We start from the raw sequence: 27,059 nt of genomic DNA on the forward strand, positions 1-27,059 counted from the left end.
AGAAGACACTTGTTCAATTGCGCTGTCTCCCTGATGGTAAAGTGCAAAGTGGGGTTCAGGACTGCGTTTGGAGACAGCCATGCATTTTGTTTTTTTGTCGTTAATCTGGATTTCATACTTTGCGGCTTGCGCTAATGTCTGAAGCATTGTTAAATCGTGTTTGTAGACCGCCCGGGTATGTCGTTATGAGCAAAGTTTCGTCTGTACACCGAATATTATATAGCCTATAGCAAATATTACACAAAACGCAAAAGAAAAGTTATCTAAAAGTAAGATCTAAAGGTGACATGATAGGCCTACTCGAATTTAAAATATGCTTAATCTATTATGCGTTGCACGTGGGCCCAATTTTTGTTCTACGGAAAGAATGCTTCACCTTCACCATATCATCCAGAAACATATGCTATTATTTTTGGGTACTCATATAGTTAGGCAGGGACGTTGAGAGGATAGTTTTAGTCAGGTAGCCTACCAATAAGATCCTCGGGACCAAAATAGAGACACTTTTGAAGAAAAGTTCACCATGTCTAACGCATACCACGCAGTTTATTCAAGTCCTCCGACCCTTTGCAAATATTATGGCTCTTAAATTATTCCGGCTCAGGTTCAAAAGTATGCCCCTTAGCCCCTGGACCCCTTGTCAACACTGCTGTAGTTAGGACATGTTGTCAACCTCCTTGTGATTAGTCTGAGAAAACATCAAGCTAATGAAAATAAACAAACACATAAGAAGGATATGTGGTTACTTGTTAACCTCCCTGACCTCGACTTTAAAGAATATTGTAGAAAAAGCCGTTGTTAGGAGTTCCGGACCTCAAAAAGAAGAAGACAATTTAGCATAGCTGTCATGAAACTAAAGATGATTTTATTCATAAGGTTTTAACCAACTTAAAATGCGGCCACCCCAACTCAAAACATACTAAAAATGAAGCAATATATTATAACATTTACCCACTCTAAAAGGTAATGGGATCCCCATATCTAACGGGAGGAACCCCTTTGGTGGACCTAGACGATCTTCTTGGATTTTCATTGGAAAGGCTTGATCGGGTTAGGTCACCAGTCGTTGTTGATTGCGGATTGATTGCTGGATCGCAGTCGATCGCTTGGTCGCGAACAACTTCTTCGACTTGATCGAAATTATTTCCCGGTGAAGCGCCACTGCAAGGCAACCTATCACTCGGTGTGAATGACTTTTCCTCTGTGTCCGATGATTGAGGAGAATCCACAATATATTCCGATGATTGAGGAGAATCCACAATATTCCCGTAAGAGGTATTATTAGCAGGATGTGGGGCTAAGTCTCTTAGAGACACGTTAGACTCTCGGCCGTCGCTGTATTTGATCCGAGCGTATAACGGGTTGGCTTCGGTTAAGAACACTTTCGTGACTTGATCGTCGTGTTTGCTAGACCTGTTAAACTTTCTCAGTAAGATTGGGCCAGGAGTGCTTAACCAATCAGGAAGGGACTTCCCGTGTGACGACCGTCTAGAGAAGTTGAAGAATCGCTCATGCGGGGTAGAGTTTGTTGATGTACACAGTAGCGATCTCAATGCGTGTAAGGCGTTCGGAAGGACATTTTCCCATTTGCTTACAGGCAGGCCGAATGACTTGAGGTTACATTGTATCGCCTTCCATATTACTCCGTTGTAACGTTCAACTTGCGAATTGCCTTGCGGGTGATAGGGTGTTGAGTGGCTCACAGCTACACCCCTTTCCAACAAGAATTGTTTAACATCCCTAGACATGAAACTTTGGGCTCGATCAGTGTGAATAAAACTACAAGTACCGAACATTGCAAACAGTTGAGAAAGGCACTTGATTACTGTGCCAGACGACGTATCAACACAGGGAAAACAAAACGGAAATCGTGAATACTCATCAATGACACACAATATATATATATTACGAGAACATGATGGTAAGGGGCCCTTAAAATCTAAGTTTAGCCTCTCCATGGGCTGAGTCGCTTTGATTAAATTACTCTGGACGGGTTTAAAGAAACGTGGCTTAACTTCAGCGCATACATTGCATGATTCACATATTCTTTTAACATCAGTTGTCGAGTAAGGCAAATTTTTCGAACGCACATAATGCAACAAACGAGTTAAACCCGGGCAACACAATTCTTTATGAATATCCATCAAACATTTAATGTTTCGAGCAGGTACCGTTGCGCAAAATGCTCTCGATAAAGCGTCGGGTGCTGTATTGTCTTTGCCGGGACGGTAACGAATAGTATAAGAAAAGGATGCCAGTTCGAGGCGCCAACATAGCACTTTATTGTTTTTGACTTTGGTCCGCTTCTTGCTGTCAAACATGAAAGCTACTGATTTTTGGTCTGTAATTAATGTAAAATGCCTTCGAATCAGAAAATGGGACCATTTTCTTACGGCTTTAATAATACTCGTAGCCTCCTTTTCCATGGCAGGGTAGTGTAGCTCGCTCCCTTGTAATGACCGAGACATAAATGCTACCGGTCGCCCACTTTGATTTAAAGTAGCCGATATTGCTACATCTGATGCGTCACATTCTACGGTAAACGGTGAGTTCTCATCAATTGCTTGAAGGGATGCATTAGCAATAGCTTCTTTGAGGAATTGAAAGTCGCTTATTTGTAACGTGCTTAAAGGAAAGGCATCAACTCCCTTTAGCCTTTGTATTTTGTCAGAGAAGCCCGGAACCCACTTAGCGTAATAGGCAAACAACCCAATTGTTCTCTGTAGCGATTTTTTAGAAGTGGGTGGTGGTAAATCCCAAAGAGCTTTTAAACGCTCAGGATCGGGCTTAATTTGTCTATTTCCTACGCAGTAACCCAGGATGTTAATGTTCTCCACACCATGGACGGTTTTGTTATTATTGAGCGTCATATTACGTCGTTTCATGGATTGTAGAAATTTTGCAGTGGTCTTCTCTAGTTCTTCAGAATTACGACCGCCAATGATGACGTTGTCAAAGTACACGTACGTGTTTTCAAGTTTGTCCGAAGCAACAACGTTGTCCATTATGCGTTGGAATACTGGGCCACCATTTTTAACACCAAATGGCATGCGATTAAATTCAAATAACCTTCCACCAGCTTGAAAGGCAGTATAAGGTTTATCTTGGTCAAGCAAAGGAATCTGGTGGTATGCTGATTTAAGATCATAAGTCGCAAAACTATTGTACTGTGCAAGACTGTTCACGATGTCCTCGATGCGGGGGATGGGGTAAGCGTCGAGTTTAGTAAATAGATTAATTGTTTGCGAGTAATCGACGCAAAGTCTTTTACGTCCAGACTCAGGATTTGTTACTACGACTACTTGAGCACGCCATGGCGAATTACTCGGCTGAACGATTCCTTCAGCAAGCCAATTGTTAACTTCTGAATCAATAAATTTTAAATCATTGTGACTGTACCTCCGAGATTTAGTCGCTACGGGTTTGCAATTATCTTTCACATTTGAAAATAATGATGGACACTCTACTTGGGCGGCGGCTACGGCACATGTCCCAGACATATTATGTGAAATGATGAGGTCATTTTCAGGACCAACCAATTCGAAAACTAAACGCTTATGCTTGCTTTGAAAATCTAAACCAAGAATTATATCAGAGTATAAGTTCTTTAGAATATAAAGTTCAACGTTGTTATACGTGCGATCAAGAATGTTTAGGTTTACTACACATTTACCGAGAACTCGACTTTTGGCTGACATTTGAGCCATCGTCACTTCGAGCCTTGCCGGAAAAACTTTGAGGTTTAAGTCTTTAACTGATCGTTCGTTGATAAAGCTCTTAGAATTTCCGGTGTCAATTAGAGCGGACAGTTCATGACCAGCAATGTTTATAAAAATTGTTGACTGTTTCAAGTCATTGTTCACAGTTTTTGCTGAACAGACATTACCTTGAGAGGGCGTACCGGTACTGGTCGCTGGACATTGAATATCAATCGATGCTGCCGCCGTGTTATTTGCTTGATGGCCAGAGCTGTTCCCGTTCTTTCGACAGACTATTGCCCAATGTCCTTTCTTGTTGCACTTAAAACAAACTGATGAACGCGCTACACAGTTCTTGCGGTTATGAAAACGCTTACTCCCACAGAAGTAACATTGATGTTGAGTATAAGTGGCTGATAGATTGTCGGATTTTTCGTTGTTGTCACTAACGTTTATGTCACTCTTAGAGGCTGACGCTAACATGTCCTTTTCAGAGAAATCAGCTTTGTGGCTGTCGTAAACTTCAAAATTTTTGGCTTCTTTTTCTGCTTCAGTTAACGATAACGCTTGGTTGAAAGCCGACTCAAAATCCAAAGTTTTATTCTCCAAAAGACGCTGCCTGATATTCCGCGAAAATATTCCATTGATAAATGCGTCTCTCAGCATAATATTCTTATGTTCTGCTGCAGACACAGCTTTAAAATTGCAGTTCTTTGCTAAATTTTCTAAATGGTGCCGAAACTTCTGTAAGGTTTGATCTGAGTGCTGCTTTGTAGACAGCACATATCGCGCATATATTTCGTTTGGTTTCTTGATATAAATTTGTTCCAAAAGCTGCATGGCTCCTTCATAAGTCTCGCACTCATCAATGTATTCAAAAACTTGGGGCGAAATCATGCTGATCAATGCTTTTAATTTAAGACTTAAACGGTTGGCTTCGCCTGCTTCGTTTTCGGCAGGTCCCTGTTGTAAGTGCTCCTGAATATAGTTCTCAAAGACTTGTCGCCAGTGTCTAAATTCTCTGGCCGCTTGTACATTGCCAGGCTCAATGTCTAATCGCTGAGGTTTTAACAACCTCTCCATCCTTTGCGATTTCTAGTTGAAAATTTAAGTTGGTTAAATTGTCATGAAACTAAAGATGATTTTATTCATAAGGTTTTAACCAACTTAAAATGCGGCCACCCCAACTCAAAACATACTAAAAATGAAGGCAGGTAGTTCACAACAACAAGCAACACAAAACAGAGAACAGCCAGAAGGACAAAACACGCCAACGAAGTAATCATTAGAACAAGGAGCAGTACAGAAACAAAGTACGTAGAAATAACGTAAAACAATATATTATAACAATAGCTAGTCAACAGTTTTCCAAAATTATTTCCGGGTTGTGACGGTTGACACTATCAAATTGTCACCCAGACAACCACTTTACTTTGTCCAGGTTTTTACCAGATCGAATGCGGATCTAACCAGATCTTTACCAGATAAACTGGTTGTCTGAGCATTTTCTACTGTATAGAGGGCCTACACGAGCTGGGTAGATTATGAGGGCAGTAATAGGGCCGTTGGGTAGATAGTTTAGGTCTGGTACCAATTACATACTCGGGCACACAAAACAAGACACCTCTTTAAGATAGCGAAAAAATATTACCTCTAAGAAACGTACTAGCAACATCATCGTGGTAAAAATGCTTTTCCACCAGAAAGCAGGTTTTGTTTTGTCTAAAAATGAATTGGATGCAAGCGCATCACTGTAATTAAAGTATACGCTGTGTCTCCCTCAAGTTTCTGGATCTCTTGGTAGCGTTCTGACTTCTGAGCCACTAAATTTATTCCAGGCAGGCCAGGATCCAAAAGAATGCTCTGAACTCCGTCAACGCTATTGTCCAGTTATGATCCAATGAAGTGATGCTTTATTACAAGTCAGTGGTAAAGCATATATTTACAAATTAAAAATGTTAATCGTGGTCTGTGAGAGCATAAGTGTCGTCAGAAAACAACATTCCCTCTTTGTCTTACGTCACATTATAAGCAACCGCGCAATGAATTTGAATGTGCGCAAGATTGTGGCTTATTTTGTCATATATTGACGGTGCAAATAGTTTACAAGTTGTTACGTGAAGACCGACTAATTATTTTTGCTGCATCTTAAAAACAGTATAAGCACAAAGCACTGAGCAGTGTGTGTAAATTGATGCATATGATTAACCGATTTGTGTACTCTGCATCAATTACTGACGCTGAGTTATTCTAAGCTAAGGTAAGGGCGGTGTAGGTTGTGTCAGAAAACGTAATCAAACCAGGCCTGTTTTAACTTCAAAAAAGTTTTTTAAATTGTAAACTACTATTTTTGTTTCAAATCAATCTCAGTAAACGCTTGCCGCAAAAGATTAAAAAATTGCTGCTTAGTAGCCTGTCTCTGTAAGCATTTTCTTTCTTATGAGCTTGCAAAGTCAGCAGCATTATTTGTCAGAATCATCAACCGCTTGATAGGTACTTAAAAAGACGCCAAACATCTTAGATAAATTAAACCAGAGTTTCGCAGACCTACAAACATTTGACGTCTATTAGCATTGTATCAACTGGCAAGAGCATTCATTGCCAAGTTTTTGCAAAGTTTCGCAAGACTTCCAGGTAGTTTGATGTCAGCACAAACTTCCTGGTAGCAAGTCACGCCATTTTCGCCAGAGTTTGGTGCGGAAAGCAAGCGTATATAAACGTTAATAAAAAGCTTTGACCTGTCACATTTCATTTCTAAAAGCAAGTATTAGAATTAGATGTTGATCAAATTACAGCTGGAAAATTAGTAGGCCTATTGATGGTATTGAAATTGTAGTATAATACGAATTACGAAGATACGATATTGTAGTATTTTATTTAAAGCCATTTGGTTGAAATCGAAACGAAGACTTTATGCTTACAAACTAAAGTTTTAGGCAAAAATTTGTAATATTTTTATTTACTCATCAGCTTCATAATTTACTGGGTAGCCCAATAAGCAATGCTATTGTAGCCTATTTGTGAAAGTGAGGGATCGTGCAACAGCGATTATTCCTTGACTGACTGTGTACTTTACACTGTATACAGTATTGCCTTGAGAATGACAAAATGTTCTCAATGCGATTTGTCCTCAACGTTTTATTTGCAAGGATGCTTTGTGATTTCACAAGAAGATCAGTCATTGGTTGTTTGTCAAAACAATATAAATTGACAGCGAGTAAGAGTCTAATGGGCTTCGCAATAATCAAAATCTTGGAGCTTATTAAATAGGTCTACTGTCGTCTATTACAATCAGTCTGTTCAAGATCATCTTGCTGTTGTTCTTTTTTTTTAATGAATGCAAGATAGGCTTTTGTCGAGTAAATTAGGTATTATTACAAATAGAATTACTGCTTGGGTATCAGGTCCATAAAAACTGTAGATACGACAGCATTAACATTGCCAGATAACATGTGGATCAAACGTTATCTTCTGCTATTCTTTCTTGGAACCAGCTTTCAAATTGGTAAGTTGAGAAAATAATTTTGATTTGTGATACTTTATAGCAAACAGGTCTATTTCTACGTTTATTCTGTTTTAGCATTGACTTGTAAGACCACTGCACTGTTTTAAAAAACTATCTTCTTCAGAGTTAGTCGATTTCCCAGATCTTCGTGTGTCACACGGCCGTAGTCCAGAACAGTGCGCAAGCTCTTGCTCTATTCTTGAATTCGGCCAAGTCTTGTGCAGAGCAATTTCCCAGTGATAAAATAATATTGGGTCTATATTGTGAAGTAGTAGTTCTATATAAAAACAAGGCTTGAAAGCCACTTCAAAATTTCGAGGATAAAGATTCAAAACCAACAGCAACAATCAAAAGCTTAATTCTGGAAATTTCGCAACGTACTTGTGGAAAAGTCGAACTACTGATACAAATCCGATCACAGAGGTTGACACAGTGGTTCTCAAACTTCTTGTTTCGGCGGACCTCTTTTAGTGCTCCTGAAGCCGTCGCGGATCCCTATAAAAAAATTCATCTGAAATTTTAGTATATTGCGTCTCCTTACGGAAACAAATGTTTCATAAGTTTCGAAGCGACACCCTCAGAAGAATTAGCTGAACTCGCGACACATTTATAACGATTGATGACATTGACGAAGTTATGTTATGAATAAATTGTATGTTGGCACACAGGATCATAAATCAGTAGGCCTAATTTATATCCTAATGTAAAAAATGTTTTTCATTATTTTTTTCGAAAATTACTACGTAGAATGTTTGCAACTTTCCTAAGAATTTCTGCCTCTTTTATTGTAATCAATATTTCGTTGCAATAATAATCATGGCAAAACTGTGAGTGCTAATATAATGTTGAGTAACGTTTGCATTTCTGAATAAAACATTGGTCAATAATCTTTTGTGTCAAAACAATTAAGTCGAAAATACATAGCCTTGTAAAATAACTTAACTCTGTTATATAATTTTTTTAGCCTATTGTTTCAGCTAGGAAGACAATTCCATCTTCAGAATACCATTAAATGTTTTTTTCTTATTAATGGTAGCTAGGGCAAGTAAATTCATTTTTTTTTTAGTAAGTTACTGCACTGTGGTTTTAAATAAGAGTTTTGAACGCAAAGAGTAGTTTCAAAATCGTAAGTTAATAAGTCAATAAAAAGCCATTTTTTTATTGTTCGGTCAATTTTTCCATTTTGGGTCAATGAAGTCAATTTGATGCAATTGACACGTGCAGTCCAACAGTTTTCTTTTTAATGTGGAGGAAAATTGATGCTTTAATAACTTCTTGTTCAAATATCAGTTTCAATTTGTGCTGACTCTTTAAGTATAGGCTACAGGTGGCTACCTCACATTAATCGAATGTGCAATACACTATCAAACTAAATCGGCAAGTGTCAAAAATGACATTTCCAGAATAATGAACATGAAAAGATTTCACTAGCTGCGTACAGATTACGCCAACATTGTCAGTTCACCGCTGCTTCTGTAGAAACAAGTTTTTTTGATACTTTGCAAACTTCTGGCAAAAGACAGAAACTTTAAGCAGAGAATGTGCAACATTGCATCGTGTTTTATTTCAAATCATCTTAATGTAGATAACATAATGTTCATTGTGGAGTTGGTTGCCTGTTTATATAGCTTTCTGACGAGTCTTTTAAGCCAATAAAAACTTGCCCTTATGATAGCGCATAGGTTTCAATAAAATTGGTTATGTTCAGTGGCATAAGTCCACACAAAAATGTTTATGGAAGTGGGAGGTTAATTTAATTCTGATTGTATTGAAACATGTATCATAGTTTACAATTTGATATGCAGCTGAGGTTGCTGCTTCCGAGATAGCAAAATCTGTCATTGTTACATTGATTTATCATCTGCAAACGTTAAGTTCTGCATACTTAGTATGTTTGTTTTATGTTGTCTTGTGATTACACTCCCGCATAGTTTGTAACAGAATGTTAACACCTTTTGTGTTTGCTCTTCAGTTGTGTTCGTACGTAGATCAGTGCAAATTGTAATTAATTTCAGTCATTTATTATTAACATTCTACGAATATCTGTTGTTTTGTTTATATAAATTAAGTTATTTCCCTTACGAGACCAGAAAATTTTGCCGAAAACGTTCGAATTTATGTAGTAAAATTTATTTTATGTATTGTTTATGAATTATGCAATTCAATCCTATCAAATTGCTATCAATTAATTCTGTCTATGGTATTCACGAATATCTCTCTACCAAAGCTATGCTATTCTATATAATAGAAATAGTGAGAAACAACTAGTCCACAATAAATTTCATGATTAATGAAAGCGCTTAGCAGTTACCATGGCCAAACAGTTGAAAAAGTTCATGCAAACACTTTTTTGGGTTTCTTAGGTGATGAGCATTTTTCAATAATTGTAAAAGGTTTGTCATTGGGCGTTCGATCAAGCCAGAACGCGAGCGCGAACTAACTGGAGATCGCAATTCCCGTTCTGATTTTATCAACGCTCAACCCAATCATTTATACTAAAATCTTTTTTGTGTGAAAAGTGTTGATGAACAAAAATGTTCTTTTTTTAAGGGCCTTTTAAATCAAAGATTTTCTTTTGTAAAGGATAAGCCTAATTGTGCAAATTTTGCTATTTAGAATGCACAATACAGCAATCACATATTACACATAGTAACATTTCTATGGATACAATCTTCCTCTAAAAATGCCATGCAATGTAGTCTTAGTACAATATAGGCTTTCTGCATTATTTTGTATGTTCCACAGGATCACTGCAAGAAGCGAGAAACTTTTTGTACGAAGGAGATGATTGTAAAGGTAAGAAGCAATTTTAAATTGTCAGGATATTCTCCAAAGCAAATCTTTTATATTATTAGTAGGCTATTAAACAAATGCTAATCTACTTCGTTTTACAAACCAAATCTTGTAGTTGTGCGCGAAAATCCGCCTCGATATCTCAGTTGGATAGCGCGTGACTTCGTGAGAGCAGAAGCTTCAAGATCAAGCGGCGCTGGTTTGACTCTCGGGTTGTGCGTTTGAGCAACGCATTCTAAGCACCGCTCTCCATTCAGCAGCACCTAATGAATGAAATAATTTCCCAGCAACGAGACTTCAACAATCGGAAACTTTATTCTGCCAATCTCAGTAACCGGCCCTGCGTCAAAATCTTCTACAAGTCTGCGAAATTACCAGGAATGAGAGTAAAGATTCAAAACCAACTAACTGAACTAAACCAACACGAGCAGCCAGCGAAAGATTTAAAAAAAAACTTCGATTACTAATATCAGGTTGGGTGATGACCAAAATAAGATTTAGTCAGAGAATTTAGCCCTTTGCTACCACAGCTATTTTGTTTTATTTTAAAAATTATGAAAAGATTAGAGATGTGTAGCCGAATGAGCAACAAACAAAACAGTAATAAAGAATAAATTTAATACGTTTTGTTTAAATGTAATCGATGTAGGCTAAAATGGTAAATTTTTTAATCTGTGATTGAAAACATTATAGTAATCTATTGCGTTTTATGGTTACGCTTGTGGTTGCAGCTAAAATGAATTGCCTCCAACACGCCTTTATTAACATATGCAGTATTTGGTAGGTTCATTCAAAGAGACTTTTATTAAGACATTTTTTCATTGCCGATTTAACAGTAATAAGTTTTTTATATCAGCTGTTCAAGCTTTCCAACTTGGTAGAAATTATTACTACACCTACGACGCCACAGCTATTCACACCGATTCAGCTACTGGTCAAGACAAATATGGCTTACGTGCAAAGTAAGTACTGTAATTTCTCCTGGGGTGACCGTGCCTACGATTTACTTCATTAAAGTGAAAGGGTATTCGCAAAGGACACAATATTTTACCACTAGAAGGTTTGAAAACTCTATTATTCCCAACAAAAGTTTTTTATTTATCTCCAACGCTAACACCTGTCCCTTCAGCCTGTCTCAACCGAGACAGGCATGGGTGCTTCTCAACTGTCTTCGTACGGTCGTCGGGCCTTTCCACTCAACCGCATACAGATGCGGTATGAATTTGTTTCTACTTGCAAATGTGGTGCTAAGGTACGAATCGTAGACTATATCATCAAAAGTTGCACCACCTTTAACCCACGTAACGGAGTGGAAAATCTCCGTGTCTTTAGATGAAGAAAAAAAGACTCACTGCTCTCTAGGAGCGTTTTTTGGTCCGCAAAACATTGCCAATTTTGTGTGGTAAAAGGATAGGCCCTTGATCCCAGAAACTCAAACGAAGAAGAACTTCCTGTCGAGCAGTTACCACCATAAACTTGAAAATCGGACGTGCTTTTTCTTATTCTTTAATTAAACTGCTGCTTTTTATTTATTTAGATGTTCTCAAGTCATGATATCTGTACTTTCGTCATGCGTTGGCCGGTTAAAGGTAGATGAGTGTACGATGTACGACGGAGAAGCACAAAATGACAGCACTCTCTCTTTCGAAACCATCTCTTCCGAGTCGCCAAAGTTAAATCATTTGCTGCATCGTTATCCTGCTTACTTTTATTTCAACAGCGGAGAAGTAAGATGGGGCAGTATTATAAAACAAACTTTGTTCAATATCATGAGAACAAATGGCAGCAGCACGCATAGTTGGAAAGAAAATTTTATGAGGGCAAAAGCAACTGTTGGGAGGAGGGCAAACGTCATTCAAAGTGAATAGAATTGCAATGGCATAACAAAGTACTAACCAGTGCTGTATTCGAGGGTATACGGCGGTATACGCAGTACACTCTCTGCTTTTTCGAGCAGCTATAGTATACCCTCTGGATTTCCAAAAATAAACAACGTTGTAGGCTACCCTTCTCGTCCAATTTTGATGTTGATAATTCGTGTTATTGTAGAATAAAGATTAGTATTTTGCAAGTTGAGTATTATCTATCATTTTGGCAAATCTGACAGCATCCCCTCTGCTTTTTCTACGAATACAGCACTGGTACTAACACATGTTTTTTAGGAATAGCAAGGCAATTTTATTTTGGAGTGGCGGGTGGTTGTCCCCCCAAGCCCCTTTGACTACGTCCCTGCCAGATTGTACTCACTTACACAAACACACAGTGATTAAATCAACGGCGCGACAGTCTTTAACCATCAACCACTATAACGCCAACGCGGCCTGATCACAGATTTACACTTTGTATCCGAATTCGGCACAATGCTTTTTAATTGGTTGTTGAAGTGCCTTTTTGTACGCGGTAAATAAATCTCCATGTAAATAGCAGTCCCATGCAAACTAGAAATGAAATGGGTACATCACCCTACATTTAAGACCTTTAAATTCGTGCTTGCAAGGCAATATTGACATGCGTGTTGTGCAGTTATGTGCACTGATGACCATTTCTTTTTTATTATGTTAAATATAAAAAAGAACTGTTATGGCAAAACGCAAACATTTTGAAATTTTAAACCAAGGAACCAAGTTTTTTTCAATCACAATGAAGATATGCACTGCATTTGGGAATAGAGTGTAAATTAATATCGTACGCATTTGGCCGTGCAAGAAATCAACTTCTGTTGTATTTATTGCATTTAACTAACTTTTGCAACTCATTGTTAGAACTTGCAGGATAGAAAACTGATCAACACAACAGACAATATTGTCCGTGAAGACAAGAAAGCCTTTCACAATTTCACTTCACTTTACAGGTTGCAGTGTTCTGCTGTAGAGTAGACTGAACAATGTTCAAGCTGCTTTTAATCAATTTTTAAAGATATTAAATGTTTTTGTTGAAGATTACGAAAGTGTTTCTGCACGAAAAAGAGCTCGACGACATTGCAAACATGAAGAAAGCAATTTTGTCCTCAATTTCTTTAAAATTTACAGGCCAAGGATTCAAACAAAACATGGACAACACGTTCAAGGTATGGAGACTGAATTTTTATTTACAACATTAATGCGAGTGATTGGTTGTTTTAACCGGATCTTGTTCATGCCATTTAGTGTGTACAATTTTTTTTATCTTCTATGCTGTGGCTCGATCAGTAACAGAACAGAAGCACTTGCCATAAAGAATGCACCAGTGCTGAAAAGACCAAACTTTAGCAAAATCGAAATTGCAATCTTTTGTTTTCTAGAGAGCCGTCACATTTAAATTATTGAGAAAGTTTTATCGTGTCATTCATTCCATTTTAGTATGTTTATGTCAGTAGACGAGCACACCGGATGGGTAATATTTTTTCAGACATGAGACCAACTTGAGTGTTCATCAGGGCAGAGGTGTCATTGTCGTGGAGGCCGATCTGTGCTTTTGTTTTAGCATAAATCACTTAGCTTATCACGTACTTTGAAAGAATTGCTCAGGCTTCTGCAGACTCAGCCGTCAGAAGCAGACTCACAACATCTCGAAACTTGTCTACAAAGCATCCATTTATAGTAAGCTTAATTGATCTTAATTAAATTTTATCGTAGATTTCGAGTACAAGTATATTCGGCGTTGGCGACTCGTACGCTTCAATTGCAATGAGAAGTGGCAATGATTTGAACATCACAACAAGACGTTACTTGTTCGAGCACCGTTTGCCATGGACGCAGTTCGAAAATTCCATCATGCGCATGTCCAATCTTGAGAATTCTGATTTTTATCGTTTCATCGCACATGAGGTTCATTGGTAGAATGCTTGCAACTAATTCTATCAGTAACTTGTTTCCATCTAGCATTATCAGTATTTTAAAACAATGCGTTGCTCATATGTATTCATGTTGTATATAGCTGTTCATGTGTGTTTTCCATATTGTAAATAATCATTATATGTGCTAATTTTTGAATGGTCAAACACGTTGATCATATCAAAATGATAACTCATTACGATGTTTCCAATTTAGCAAGTGTCAAGTTTCCTCAGCATTGCTTTTCACGATGCTATTTACATTTGAAGCCGTTTGCGGCTAAAGTTGATGTCACATTTTGGCATTTCGAGAAAACGACGTTTAAACTTTCAAATATATGCTAAAAAATTTAAACATTAAAATATTTTACTGGAGGTATGTGGGTTAGACGCCGATTTTTGATACATTTTAGGGAGTAAGTTTTAGCTGACTAGGTTCTTTAGTTTTTTTGTATTTTCAGGTAAAGTGTGGACTTATCAACTGTAGCGGAAACTGACAGCAATATTTAACTTAAAACCTGAATTGGAGACATCACCTTTAACTTCCCAGTGGAAGACGTTTCAATTTAATTAAGCACATAGTCTTTTTTTTCTCTCGCCTGTCAGCCATGTTGTTTTGAAAGGGAAGATTTTAAGTGTTATCATGGAAAAAACATTTTTTGTATTGTTGACAGGTGGCAATTAAATCAAAATTAACCTACCCTCTAAAACTGTATTAATCGAAACGTTACTGTGATATTTGGCTTTGTGGAAATAAATATTTGGAAATACGGTACTCCATTGGCGTTAGATTCCAGAAAACCACCTCCAGTAGAATCAACAACAAACTTGGTCACACTATTTTTCCCTCTAATTTATGACTCATCAACTTTTTGCACGAAAATTTCACATCTCAACTTTTTACCTAATAGTTTTTGTGCAAAAAGTTGATATAAACTTTTTTAAAATAGTATGAAATGAAAAAGATTTTTAACTATTTCATTTTTTCCCAGAAGCCAAAGTGTCGATTTAAAATCATAATATTTGCTGACGACGTCTGGTTGTACGTTTTTGTCACTGATCATATCTTAAAATCCAATATTAGTTTTTCTGGCGGCAACTCTGCGCACATAGCAACTTTTTCTCAAAAACGATTCGACTTTGGTAAAACGGTTTGCCTGGTGCTCTCGAAATCGAATGAATTACAACTTGAAACTCTGACAGACAGGACCGTTGAGAGGATAATTTGGTCCCGGTACCAATTTGATTCACGACTCCCATATCAAGAAACTTCTTCGAAAAATTCACTACATCCTAAGATTACATCGTAGCTACTTCAAGTTTTCGACCCCTTTGGAAAGTGCACGAGCTCCTAAAATCATTCCGAGCCCGAATCCAAAAGTACCCCCTGTCAACGCTACTGCTGACAGATCATTCTTTTTGCTTTTCTGACTATAAATGTGCAGCACTTAATTCAATTTCGCCAAAATGTGACTTATCAACTTTTGCCGCAAACGGCTTCATTTGCTAAAGATTAGCTGCGTTCTAGTAACATATTGATCCATTCCGTTATAGCGGTCCCCCAGACGTTGAATCAATGTAACAGTGACGGATTTTGCTGTCTGGGAGTTACATCAGTTTGAAAGTACACAAAAAGTATATAGGCCTACTTACAAGACTGAAAAATAGGCAGTCTTTAAAAATTATTTTCTGGTTACTCGAACAGCGACAATGAATAGGTTAAAAATCATCGTGTTATTTGTTCATCATCACAGGCGCATACATTTCTGTATACGAAAATCGGAGCTTCCGCACCGACCCAAACATGCCAGTATTACGTCACACGTGGGCGACGTGTTGCTGATGTGACTTGTAATGAGCTTCATACTGTACCGCTTTTTTCTGGACTTGTGGGCTCTCAACATTACCGTGATGCCAACGTGAGTTTTGTATAACTTTCTCTGGTCGCCAATTACGATAAACTTGTGAATTTTGAATCGAGTGGTACTTTTATTAAATGTTTCCTTGCTTTAATTTGTATAGATCTAATTGTCAATTAGTTCAACTAAGTAATTAGGTTGCATAGAACATTTTCGTTCGTGATTATGTTTATGCACTTCATTGATTCATGAGACTTAATACTTTCAAGCACTCGTTTTATAAACGCCAAAACAGTCATTTTTTGAATTGAATTTGTAGGCTATGTTTTCGAGTAACGACGACATCTTGTTTGCAAAGTCATCTAGGACCCGAAAAGCCCGACCTTTGGTGTAATGTCATCTTTTATCGCAGAACTACGTGAGTACGGATGTAACTCTTCATCTTGAACTGTACAGAATTTCCACACTGAAAAGCCGCGAGCGCATGAGAGACGGTTTGAAGTTTGATTAGTTATTTTTGTTGTTTAATCATTTATTGAACCTTCATTTAACGTACTTTATGATACCCATTATTATCCTTGTGCTCGTAATAGCCAACCCTTGTCGCTTTTTCAGCTTCCCGGAAGCCTTGCTTCGGTTCCCTATGGAGCTTTATCAATACATAATATTTTAAATAAGCCACAGACTGTTCTTTTTGTGATACCGACTGCTTTGAGATGAAAAGATACTTCAGATATCAACATACTGAAAAAGATTTTATGAGATGTCGTAGTTTAATGGGAAGCCTTCGTCTGATGTGTAAGATGAATTGAATACAAGCATTTCTACATTACACCAAAAAATATTGGTTCTGACAATCATGATGGATTGTGATGTAAGGATTTTATGGATTCTGATTGAGTGCCTCACCAAAAATAGATCAATGTGCAAACTTTTGGGTGATGCTATGAAAGTAAGACCATGCCTTTAAAACATAGAAATTTTTAAGGTGTTTGAATGGTAGGGGTAGCCTCGAGTGAAAACGTTTTGCGCAAACGAATAGAAAACGTAAAGACGCCAAGGCTGGAAGGCACCTACTCCTGTATGAACTTTGCACTTGTCACAGCTGTAAAAAGGTTTGGTTGTTGCAAGAGCTCATGCTGCAAATAACATTGCTGCAATCCACCTTGCAAAACCCACACAAAAATAATTTCGGCAAAATGGAAAAGTAACATTTCCTTAATTGGTTTACACCCAGACAGCAATCAAACGTTTTTTTACATTGATTGAACGTCTTCAGACGTTGAAACATCTTCAGACAATGACAGACATAGCCGTTTTGCAATTAGGCCTACTTATCGAATGAATAAGAGCGATCTAAAAGTGGAGCACCAGCGGATCTTATCAATAGATTAGACTGAATCTTAAACTGCAATCACATACTGAGAAGAGTTGTTGCTGTTGTTAAAAATTCTTTAAACCAAAGTTTAAACTGATAAAATACTACTTTTAGTTGCATGCATTCTTTGTTGGTACCATTCAGTTTGAAGGAGCTGTGAAATCTATTATGTTGTGAAGGCTGTGAAATTACTAAAGGAAAACGTCGCAATTGCTGACAAGAGTGTTTTAGCCCATTAATAATGACATGAATGTAATACTGAAAAGTTTGGCTGTTTTCATCAGGACAATTAATTATCGTTTCTAGCACTATAGTTGTAACGTTCATCTGATGAAAGTGGAAGTAAAAGCAACGATAAACAGGTTGATGTATTGTTCCAATGACGCTTCGCGCACCATGACAATGCGCATCCTCAGAGCGAATAACACACAAAATAAAATTTACAGCACTGCAGTGTATAACTTTGTAAATTTTATTTTGTATGTTATTCGCTCTGAGAATGTGCATTGTCATGGTGTGCGAAACGTCAGTGAAGCAATAAATCAACCTGTTTATTGTTGCTTTTACTTTCAGTTTCATCAGATGAACGTTGCAATTAGTGCTAGAAACAATAATGACATCATTGACATGGTTGTTTGAACATGAGTGTAGCGATTTTAACTCGAGCGTGGAAATATCAACGCTTGTTTATATTTTTAACCTTTTTTCTTATTTTTAATTTACAGACCAAAAAATTCTGGTACAAACATCATACAAGAATCACACGTTGATGTTCCAGTCCAGCCTGAACAAGCCTGAAGTTATTCCATCAACCTTTGACCCCCAAGCAGCTTTTCTTGAATTGCTTGAAGGTCCAAAAGCTAAAACTTCTCCTGTGTTTGCTAAATTGACAATGTGGATTCAAAATCAAGACGAAACGACAATCAACGCGTTGTGGCGCTCAGTCATATCATCTTTGGCGTCCAATCCAGAGCGAATCCCTGCAGCAATGTAAGTGTCCTAAATGTTCTGTCATTATGGAATTTAGCGTTTTAATTGCAGGCCAAATAACATCAACTGTTACTTGCGGTAAAAAAATATCGGCGTTTTCAATTGGTTTTCACAACCAACCGGGCAACCATGCATTTTGTTATGTTGATGTGATATTGTTTTGTACTCACCCTATTTGTATAATTAGTTACTAGTATAACAAACTACTCGCATATTTCAATTGTCCATCATTGCTTTGTATTTCTTCAGGAACGTGTGGATACAACTTTTGAGCGAATGTATGGATCAGAAATGGTGTCAAGCAAATGGCGATTGCTCTCATCTGATTGGCTGTCAGATTGCTTTTAGTTCTGTGTTGTCATCTAGCGGAATTGAAAATATGGAAGAATCTGTTCAGTTTTACTTACTTGACGTCATGTCTTCTATTAAAAACCCTGCATCTGCTCTATTACAAACGGCCCTGGTATGTATGCATAATGTTATACATCACAATTCAAGTATACAACTGGTTGCGTGTGTTTTGTTTTTTTGATAATGTTGCTGTAGGCTCTGCAAGCTATTTTACCAACAAATTTCTTGCATTCTTTCATGTCGACATTCATTTGTAGCATGTCGCATCGTTGAACCCAAACCCAGCCTCTGTACTTGCTCTTGGGAAGACTTTGAACCGCCACGCCAGCCTAAGAACCTCTGAACAATCAAATGACATCATACTTGAAGCGAAAGAATTTTTACATGACATCATCAGCCGAAAGTGCTCCATTGCGTCTCAAAGTAGGTTTTTTATTTAAAATTTCACTTGAATTAAACTTGTGATGATTGTTTTTTGTATGTGTGCTTATACTGTACGTGTGCTTATACTGTACGTGTGCTGTACGATTTGTATGTCAAAACTATATGTTCCAATGGCATACGATGACCATTTTTTGGTGTTAACTTTTTTCAGCAGGCTTTAAACACACACTAGGTTTGCAGTTTCTTCAATAGCTGTTTAGATTATATCAAAATAAACTGTTGTGATATAAAAAGTCACTAAGTTGAGATATTTGTTGTGTTCAGGCATAGAAAATGAAAACACGGCGATGTATGCAATTAAATCACTTGGACCTTTAATTGAATACGACAATGAAACGCTGAGGAGCATCATCAATTGCATGGAAGAAAACTCTATCCCTTCGTCTGTATTAACTGCTGCTGTACAAGCTATGAACCATGAAACTATAGCTACGTTGCCTAAGGTGGGCACAACGAATGGTTATAAATGTGACTTTATTTGGAACAGTTTTTTAATAACTGCAATAGGTCAATTTCATAACCACTATTGAAAATCCAATTTTAGATTAATGGTTAAAAATTTCAAATTATCAAAGCAATTCTTATGAATTGCTGCCAAACCTTCCACGTCCGTCTTCTATCATAAATATTTTTTAAATTTCAGTTTTTGCTTACTGCGTAATGATAGCTTGATTCACTTTATGTAGCACATAAACAAAAAATTTAATAAAAAAAAAAATACAATATCTTGGTATTTCTTGTTAAAGTTTAGTGTCAAGTCTGGCAACACTCATTTTATGCATTGTAGGTACGGCGACAACTGTCAAAGCTTATCAGTGATCGTAAGTTAAGCGATGCGCCTCGTATTGCAAGCTTCCTTGTTATTTTGAATAACGTTCCAAACAACGAAGAGATATCGACAATTCTCAACATAGGTAATAAGAACTTTGGAAAATTTGCTTACTTTTACAAGCTGACTACCCTTAAAACTTGTGTGCTGTTCGATGTGCATTTAAGCATATTAAATTTTCCTATTATATTTAAATTTACTGTTTTAGGCTGATAGGTCTGATTTATCACTCCCTCCTAATTTTACAATTTTCAAGTTGGATTGTTGTTTGGTGCCTATCGGAATCGAAACAGTAACAATTTCTTGTTGTTTTTCAAACAGCTACTGATTCTGGAGAAGAACGCGGAATCAAGTATTTTATCAACGAATATATCAAGTCTCAACTTTTGCTCGGTGGAACAGAATATGGCTTGTTTTCAAAAAGGTTAGCAACTGTGCAAGTGCAACAGCGGCACTGCTGTTGTCAATCATGCTTGAAATGACAGTCGTTCAATGAAACAAGAAACAGAATTGCAGTTTTAGTGAGATTTTAATTTTGTTGTATCCAAGTTCATAACTGATGATCCAGTGTTGACACGAAGGCAAATAAACTATAATGTTGTGTTATTGGTTGTATTAAAAAGACGCAGACTTGCTGTTGCGGACAATTTTTAAATCAAACGTCACATAAAACCGTTCAGGTCTACTGAATCTTGGCGTCTGACGTAATGGACTATTGCTAGAAATTAGCAAAGATTGCATCACCTCTGGTCACACCTGTTGAAACATTACATCATCGTTAAATCGTGAATTACGAGATATGGTGTAAGCCAAAGCCAACAGGTGTCTGAATAGCTTCATAATGCCTTTCACTATGACGTCACAGTAACTGCTTACGTGCGTTTGAGATATTGCAATCTATTCTCATCATTTTAAAATGGTTGCTTGAAGGTTGGTCGCATATTTAACTGTTTTGCTTAGTGCTTGCCAGCCGGACGAAATTTCCGTCTTTATCTCAGTAATTTGTATTGTAGTGACAAGTTTTTAGTGGCGTACGGTGTTGCGTCCCAATTTCGACAGCCAGAGGCTATTTTTACAGAAATACGATTCTCGAATATACGTTTTCAGAAGAGTGTTTCTTTCGGTCATTACATACAGACGAACGGATGCGGGAATCTTATGTTACAATTTTCCCATGAAGAGATTATGGTTTACCGCTGTGACCACTTGCTCACAAAAGTGTCAAACTGAGGTGTATTTGAGTGTTATTCTAGCGGTGGCAGCCTGAGACTACTATTTGGCCACGTAGCCAGTGGTGAATCCAAAAAGGTCAGGTGCTTTCGCAAACCAAGCCAAAAATGCAAACTATATGAGATTTTTCATTTTTTTTTCACTTAATTTGCATTTTATTAACCGTCGGCATAGGACACACCGCACCTGTGTTTTAAATCATTAGCGGATTTAAGAGAATAAGTTTGGTCACGTAGGCCTACCTACCTAAAACTGAAAAAAGCGGTGTTTTGAAGTAAAAAAATTGCTCACTCAACTAGATTAACTTGACAATTAAATTAATCTGTTCCAGCGGTAACGAAAGTATGAGGTCAAGTAGCCTATGTCTTGTATGTCATAGTAGTTGTTGTCAAAGTATGGGTTGCAAAGCCTTTAGGTGTAGGAAAACTAAGAGCGAGCAGAGATTGCAAATGAGCAGTGAACGTCGTTTCAGCAAACAAATACGTCAATTTTAGGTCGCCGCAAAATAAATACAAGAAACGCTGTTATAGGGTAAGTAAACACGTCGTGCTAATTTTTTTAAATTGTTCTCTTACGTGAAAACTATGAATAACACAGATAAAACAAGTAAAAAGCGACAAAAACGTGATTAAATTTTTCGAAAAAATTTTAGGAACAAACATCCAGGCACCCAACTAAGCTTTTCAGATTCTTTAAACCTGAACTTTTTCATTGCCTTCTCAGAATTTTTTCTTTGCCGTAACTTTGAAGTCCCGAAATTATTTTTTAGTTCCGCTACTGCACGCAGAGTTAGATCATTCAGATCAGATAATAAAATGTGTCAACTCTAAGCAAGAGAATGTATGTTTTCAAATTTTTAGCAATATTTTAGAAAGGCTGAAATAATTTTGAAATAAATTGACATTGTATGATGTGCCATGATAGAAATATACAAATAAAGTTAGACTTTTCAACAAATTTTATTGTGAAATTTGAACGTGTGGCTGTAGAAATAGATTACTTTTTTATGAAGTAAGATTGCATTTTTTTCCAGAACCATAGAAAGAATTCTAACCGCGATGAATGAAGCGGGAATGAACACGGAGCAATATCAGGGCAGCTCGCAAGCATATAAAAAGACTTTCGAGTTCAGACGCACCCTCTCTCTACCTGTCATTAAACAACCCATCAATGGAACCATAAAAATGTCTTTGTATTTTTCGGGAAGAAATCCAGCGCCGTTCATGATTGATGTCTCACTTGAAACAGAGGTTGATTTTTCTTTATCACAATTGTAGAGATATTATTCAAAAATATTTGACTACCTCAGTGGCCGAGTGGTTTCGCCTTTGGCTCTTGTGCTGGTAAATCTGAGCTCGATTCCAGGGCAGGTCAAACCAAAGACTTTTAAAAAACGGTACCGGTTGTATTCTTTCTTGCATAACGCAGTGAGAGTAAGTCTGGTAATAATGTCATGACACCATAAATCTGACCCTATGAATAGGCTACAAATTGAGTATAAAAATTTCTATGATTCGATAATTAGTAACAAATTTTACATTCTTTTTATGAAGATCCACGAAGTGAACATTAGTTTGTTAGACATCAGAATTGATGTCCGAAGAGTGACTTCAGTGTTGATGCCTTTACTTGGAGAAAAAGGTTTTCTTCCTCTTGATGTGCTGGAGCATCTCATGAACATCCCTTTGCATGAATTGTTGGAACCAAGTGCTCCGTACATTCCTCACACACCAAAGAGAAACTTGAACAAATTGAAGAAAATTGCCGATCAGGTGATATCTTGGTACTGCTATTTTGCATTCATCAAATGCTGGCATTTGCACAACAATCTAACCTCTTAGTGTAATTTATTAAGTTAAGAATCGATTTCGCTATAGTAATAGCATCTTCAGCTTATGTATTCAAATAGCTTATTTAAACACAAAATGAAATCTTGATAAGTTTTATTTAGTCAACAACAGTTAGTAACTTTAATTTTGCTTCGCTCAATCAAAGGAAGGGTTACTTCTGTAGTGACAAAATGTACTTTTCTTTTCATAAAATTTATTAACAAATACTACCTATAGCCTGGCTGTAAACTGTTATCTGCTTTCGATATGCATATTAATGAATGGACGTTTAATCACAGTTCAAGCTGGCTCAAACTCTTATTGACACTCAAAAGAAATCAATTGTAGAAATTAAACTGTTCGGAAAAGAGGTTTCGTCGTATTATTTCAATAAATTCTCCTTCTTCAGAGACAATACCTTGTCCAAGCTCGAAAAGGTGAATATCAAAATTCCTGCTGTTTTTCAACTTGAAGATTTAGTAGGAATATTTACTTGTAGGTTTGCAAAAAAAAAATATATATATATAAATTCTAACTTGTTATTGTTTTCTGCAATAATTGCAAGAAGTACTTCTGTGCAGGGTTGCATTCCTGGGGAGTGTGGGGGGCTTGGGGAAGCTTAGCCCCCTGAAATAAGAAAAAGCCTGATGAAAGGGGGGCTTTGAGGGGGGCTCATTTAAGGTTTTATTTTTCAGCTCTTTTGTCTGAACAACAATTTCTCGATTCAGCGGTGAACAGAACTACAAAAATCTCACAACAGACTTATAAAAATCACGAAGATAAAATGGTGACAAGCGCTGTTTTCCATATTCAGCTACTTTTAGTTAACTTGGATCTTTGTGAACTTAACTTGATGGCCAAGATTGGGTTTCTATATGAAGCTATTATGAAAAGACTATGGTCAAGACTATGGTGTGAACAATGGTCAAGCAGCACGTCCCCACTTCGCCAAGTATTCAGATCCCCGTCCGAAAACCAGCTGGGACATGGCCTCTCTAGACTTGCCTCATCAAGGCGTAACCGTTTGCTCACTGGTGTTGGACGCTATGGTGCAGACATGTTGCGCTGGGGCTTGGCAGAGAGTGCTGCTTGTGAGTGTGGCGAAATGCAGACGGCAGCCCACATTATCAAGGATTGCCGGCTATATAGACCACGCCATGGTATGGAAGGCCTAATTTCCATCGATGACGACACCGGGCAGTGGCTAACCAACGGATGCCCTGACATATAGCGACAATACGAGAAAAGAAGATGAAAAGACTGAGATAAAATGATTTTATTGAAGCTTATTTGAAACAACATTTGATTTCTTTCACATCTGACGATGTGTTTGTAACAATAGCGGATCCACCAAGAGAGCGGGCAATTGAGGCGATTGCTCCCTCCCCTTTCTAAAATACAGAAAAATAACTAGCCTAATTATTCACGGAGTATTTGCAGGTTCGAATGAATGTAGACTTACACATCACTGTTTTAAAGTCGCCCCTCAACCCTTGATACTTGTTGGATTTGCCCCTGGTCTGTATGTGCCGGGCACCAAGAGCGGAGTAGTCTATAAGGCCCAGAATGAAAGAAGTATTTCCGAACATAATTTTATGGGATTTTTTGAATTACCGGTTAAAATTAACCGTTGCAGTATATTCTAGACGGATTTTATCATTAAGGCATTTTGAGATAAAATTTACAGCAGTTACTCGAGACCCCGTATAGTTGCATTGGAAACTGTGCAGCATTGCAACAGAGTTCTATGGTGAGTTTGGAAAGTGGGTAATTTTTGTTTATAATTGTTTACGAAACTATGCCTGGGTGGCGTTTCAAACTTTAAAAATTTCTGATATTTTTTAAAAATCATTTTTGTTTATAAATAATTTATCTACTGATCAGTTGATGGATACTCTCAGTGAAGGAATAAGTTTCAACACAACTTTCTTTTCCATGCCCGGATTTTTTAAATCGGAAGTGCCCACGTCGATTGGTCTGCCATTGACCACTAGCGTGGAGTTAACGCAATTCAACCACCATGCGTTCAGTCTGATGATCGAAGTTAAGAAATTATATTTCACGCAGCATGGAACATGTCGCATACAAGCTGGTCAAGCGTAAGTTTGGTTTTAAAATTTTCTTTGCATTAACTTTTAATTATAAAACAATAACTGCTATACTACAAAAAGTGTCAAGCAAAAAGCCAAACTGAGAAAATTACATCAAATATAGTTATTACTATAGTTGTTACTTTCTGAAACCTCTACAGCCTGCTTCACCCTAAAAGGAGGATCATCAGAAAGTCCTTATTCAAATAGAATAATAATTAATAATATATAGGCCTTAATTGAATAAAGATCTTCTGATGATCTCCTTTTTTGGGTGAAACAGGCTGTAGAGGTTTTAGAAAGTAATAACTATATTAGATGTACTTTTAATTTTACGTAAGTGTACTTTTACTTAAAAAATATGTGAGGGAAATATACTTTTTAAAAAACAAAAATTAATTGAAGCGTTAGTTAGATGACAACAAAAGTAATTCATCAATAATATGACAGACCAATGGAATGTTAAATAGTTTTGGTCAATTGAATTAATAATAGACTTAGGTTTGATAATCCTTACGCTTTGATCGAAATACAGAGACAAGTGACCATATTTTCAATTGTTTCAGTGTACATATTTTCTTATAAAAGCTTACAGGTATCTCAATCTGAATGATTTTAGATTCCGAATTAATGCTGCAGTCGAGAGAGTCATGAAGTTGCCCTATGGCAAGCCTTGTGGTTCAGGAGTGCTTTTCACTGCTGGCCGTGATGTTGACGTACAAGTTGAAGGAACTTACTCTCCGAAAGGACTGACATCAAAAACGTCTACCCGTCCAAAGAATCAACTTTTCCTGTTGTCGTATGTTGCAATTGTACTGGTGAAAGATGTCTTTTATTTGTAACCTTATCTTTGAACCTATACGGTATATTAAGAGATTAAAGGTTCATACAAAAATTGCAGCTGTTTTACTGTAGATGTATATGTTGATCATTCGTGATGAGCTGGGTTTTGTCATTGTAGATCTGAGAGCCTAGCACCAAGCTGGACAACGCCGACAGGGTTTGAGATAACTTCCCAGCTTCAACCGTGCAGAAAATCGATGATAAATGAATATTATGATGTTGCCTTGTATACGACGGTAATCTTTTATTTTCTTTGTGGGACAACTCTGCTTATTGACTAATTTCAGCGTAGGCTAGTAGTAGTAGTAGCTAGATGCCAAAGGTTGAACGCAAATCAATTATTTGGAAGTTTAGTTAGTTACAGTACAGTGAAGTTCCATCAAGTTTATTTTGGATCAGAAAAATTTGAAGTCCCAAAATGTAAAAAAGTGAAAATAACACAAAGGCTTTCTTGCTCATTAGATTGTCTTTTTTCTTACTTTTGGCATCAAGCTACTGGCAGTATTTTCACTACAACAGCTGAGTCAAAATACGTTACTTAATTTGATATTTTAAAAACTTACTTGAATAGTGAACTCGAGTTTATCGATTTCTTACCACACCCTCTGTTTGTATGAATAAAGTAGTTTGATTTGTAGTACCGGTACCATAGCCTATATGAAATACTTTTGACCGGTTGTACAAAAATTACAATATGTTTAGAAATGCGGTGGACCAATTGCTCCAAGTGAAGCTGGACTCTGGCTAGAAAGCAGCGGTGCTCCCTTGGTTAAAGATTACCTCTGGGGACCCATGAAGGCATTTCAGAATGGCTGGGATGGTGTCCCTGTTCCTTCCGTTGGCTTTAACATGAAGGTAACACCTAAATCCTCAATTGAAGAAGATTGAACAAAGAACTTTAAGCAATGTAGTGTTGATACTGTAGACACCAGAATGTAAACAAACAGGCAAATGACAAGAGGGTCTAACTCAGTGGTTCCCAATCTTTCTTTTTTTTATCTTGTGGAACCTTTTAGTCGATATTCGAATCTAAATTTCTCTTTGCAATGTTAGTTTGTTGAAAACTCGAGCCAAAAATACTTGAACCAGCATGGAAGCAGCACGGCTTGTAAAATTGCATGGTATCAATATGTCAATAACTCATGAATACAGATAGCCCATGTTGATGCGCAATCTGCTTAAACGGAGATGGTGATTGAGTTGTGTTTTTCCCTTGCATAATTAGATTAGTTTATCCAATTGACCAAACATATCAACCAAATAAATAAGGAATCTAATCCACCTATCATCATTCAGCAATGAAACAAATTTCGATTTCTTTGGAAACTCAAAAAATAGTTCAAGGTCGTGTCTGAGCTCAAACACTCGCTTGGTTACGTTTCCTCTGAAACCCATCGAGTATTTGCATG

The 27,059-nt window shown here is 37.2% G+C and overlaps 1 protein-coding gene across 2 annotated transcripts in view; it reads left to right on the plus strand.

Annotated features, from left to right (window-relative positions):
* Window positions 1–7,062: 7,062 nt before the first annotated feature.
* Window positions 7,063–27,059, plus strand: part of LOC145777051 (uncharacterized) — a 39,129-nt gene continuing 19,132 nt past the window's right edge. The window contains exons 1-21 of one of the 2 annotated variants that reach the window (XM_082588327.1): window positions 7,063–7,203; window positions 9,949–9,999; window positions 10,853–10,958; window positions 11,534–11,723; window positions 12,935–13,063; window positions 13,611–13,802; window positions 15,562–15,726; window positions 16,079–16,160; window positions 17,770–18,034; window positions 18,284–18,497; window positions 18,643–18,808; window positions 19,094–19,272; window positions 19,617–19,743; window positions 19,980–20,082; window positions 21,922–22,138; window positions 22,442–22,660; window positions 23,017–23,154; window positions 24,602–24,816; window positions 25,427–25,606; window positions 25,769–25,886; window positions 26,353–26,505. In XM_082588327.1, the coding sequence (XP_082444453.1) occupies window positions 7,149–7,203; window positions 9,949–9,999; window positions 10,853–10,958; window positions 11,534–11,723; window positions 12,935–13,063; window positions 13,611–13,802; window positions 15,562–15,726; window positions 16,079–16,160; window positions 17,770–18,034; window positions 18,284–18,497; window positions 18,643–18,808; window positions 19,094–19,272; window positions 19,617–19,743; window positions 19,980–20,082; window positions 21,922–22,138; window positions 22,442–22,660; window positions 23,017–23,154; window positions 24,602–24,816; window positions 25,427–25,606; window positions 25,769–25,886; window positions 26,353–26,505 (3,264 nt within the window). In that variant the 5' untranslated portion in view covers window positions 7,063–7,148. The remainder of the gene's footprint in view (window positions 7,204–9,948; window positions 10,000–10,852; window positions 10,959–11,533; window positions 11,724–12,934; window positions 13,064–13,610; window positions 13,803–15,561; window positions 15,727–16,078; window positions 16,161–17,769; window positions 18,035–18,283; window positions 18,498–18,642; window positions 18,809–19,093; window positions 19,273–19,616; window positions 19,744–19,979; window positions 20,083–21,921; window positions 22,139–22,441; window positions 22,661–23,016; window positions 23,155–24,601; window positions 24,817–25,426; window positions 25,607–25,768; window positions 25,887–26,352; window positions 26,506–27,059) is intronic. The other variant, XM_082588328.1, reaches the window with a different exon arrangement.

Source organism: Aplidium turbinatum, chromosome 9, assembly GCF_918807975.1.
Source record: "Aplidium turbinatum chromosome 9, kaAplTurb1.1, whole genome shotgun sequence".
NCBI classification, from domain to species: Eukaryota; Metazoa; Chordata; class Ascidiacea; order Aplousobranchia; family Polyclinidae; genus Aplidium; species Aplidium turbinatum.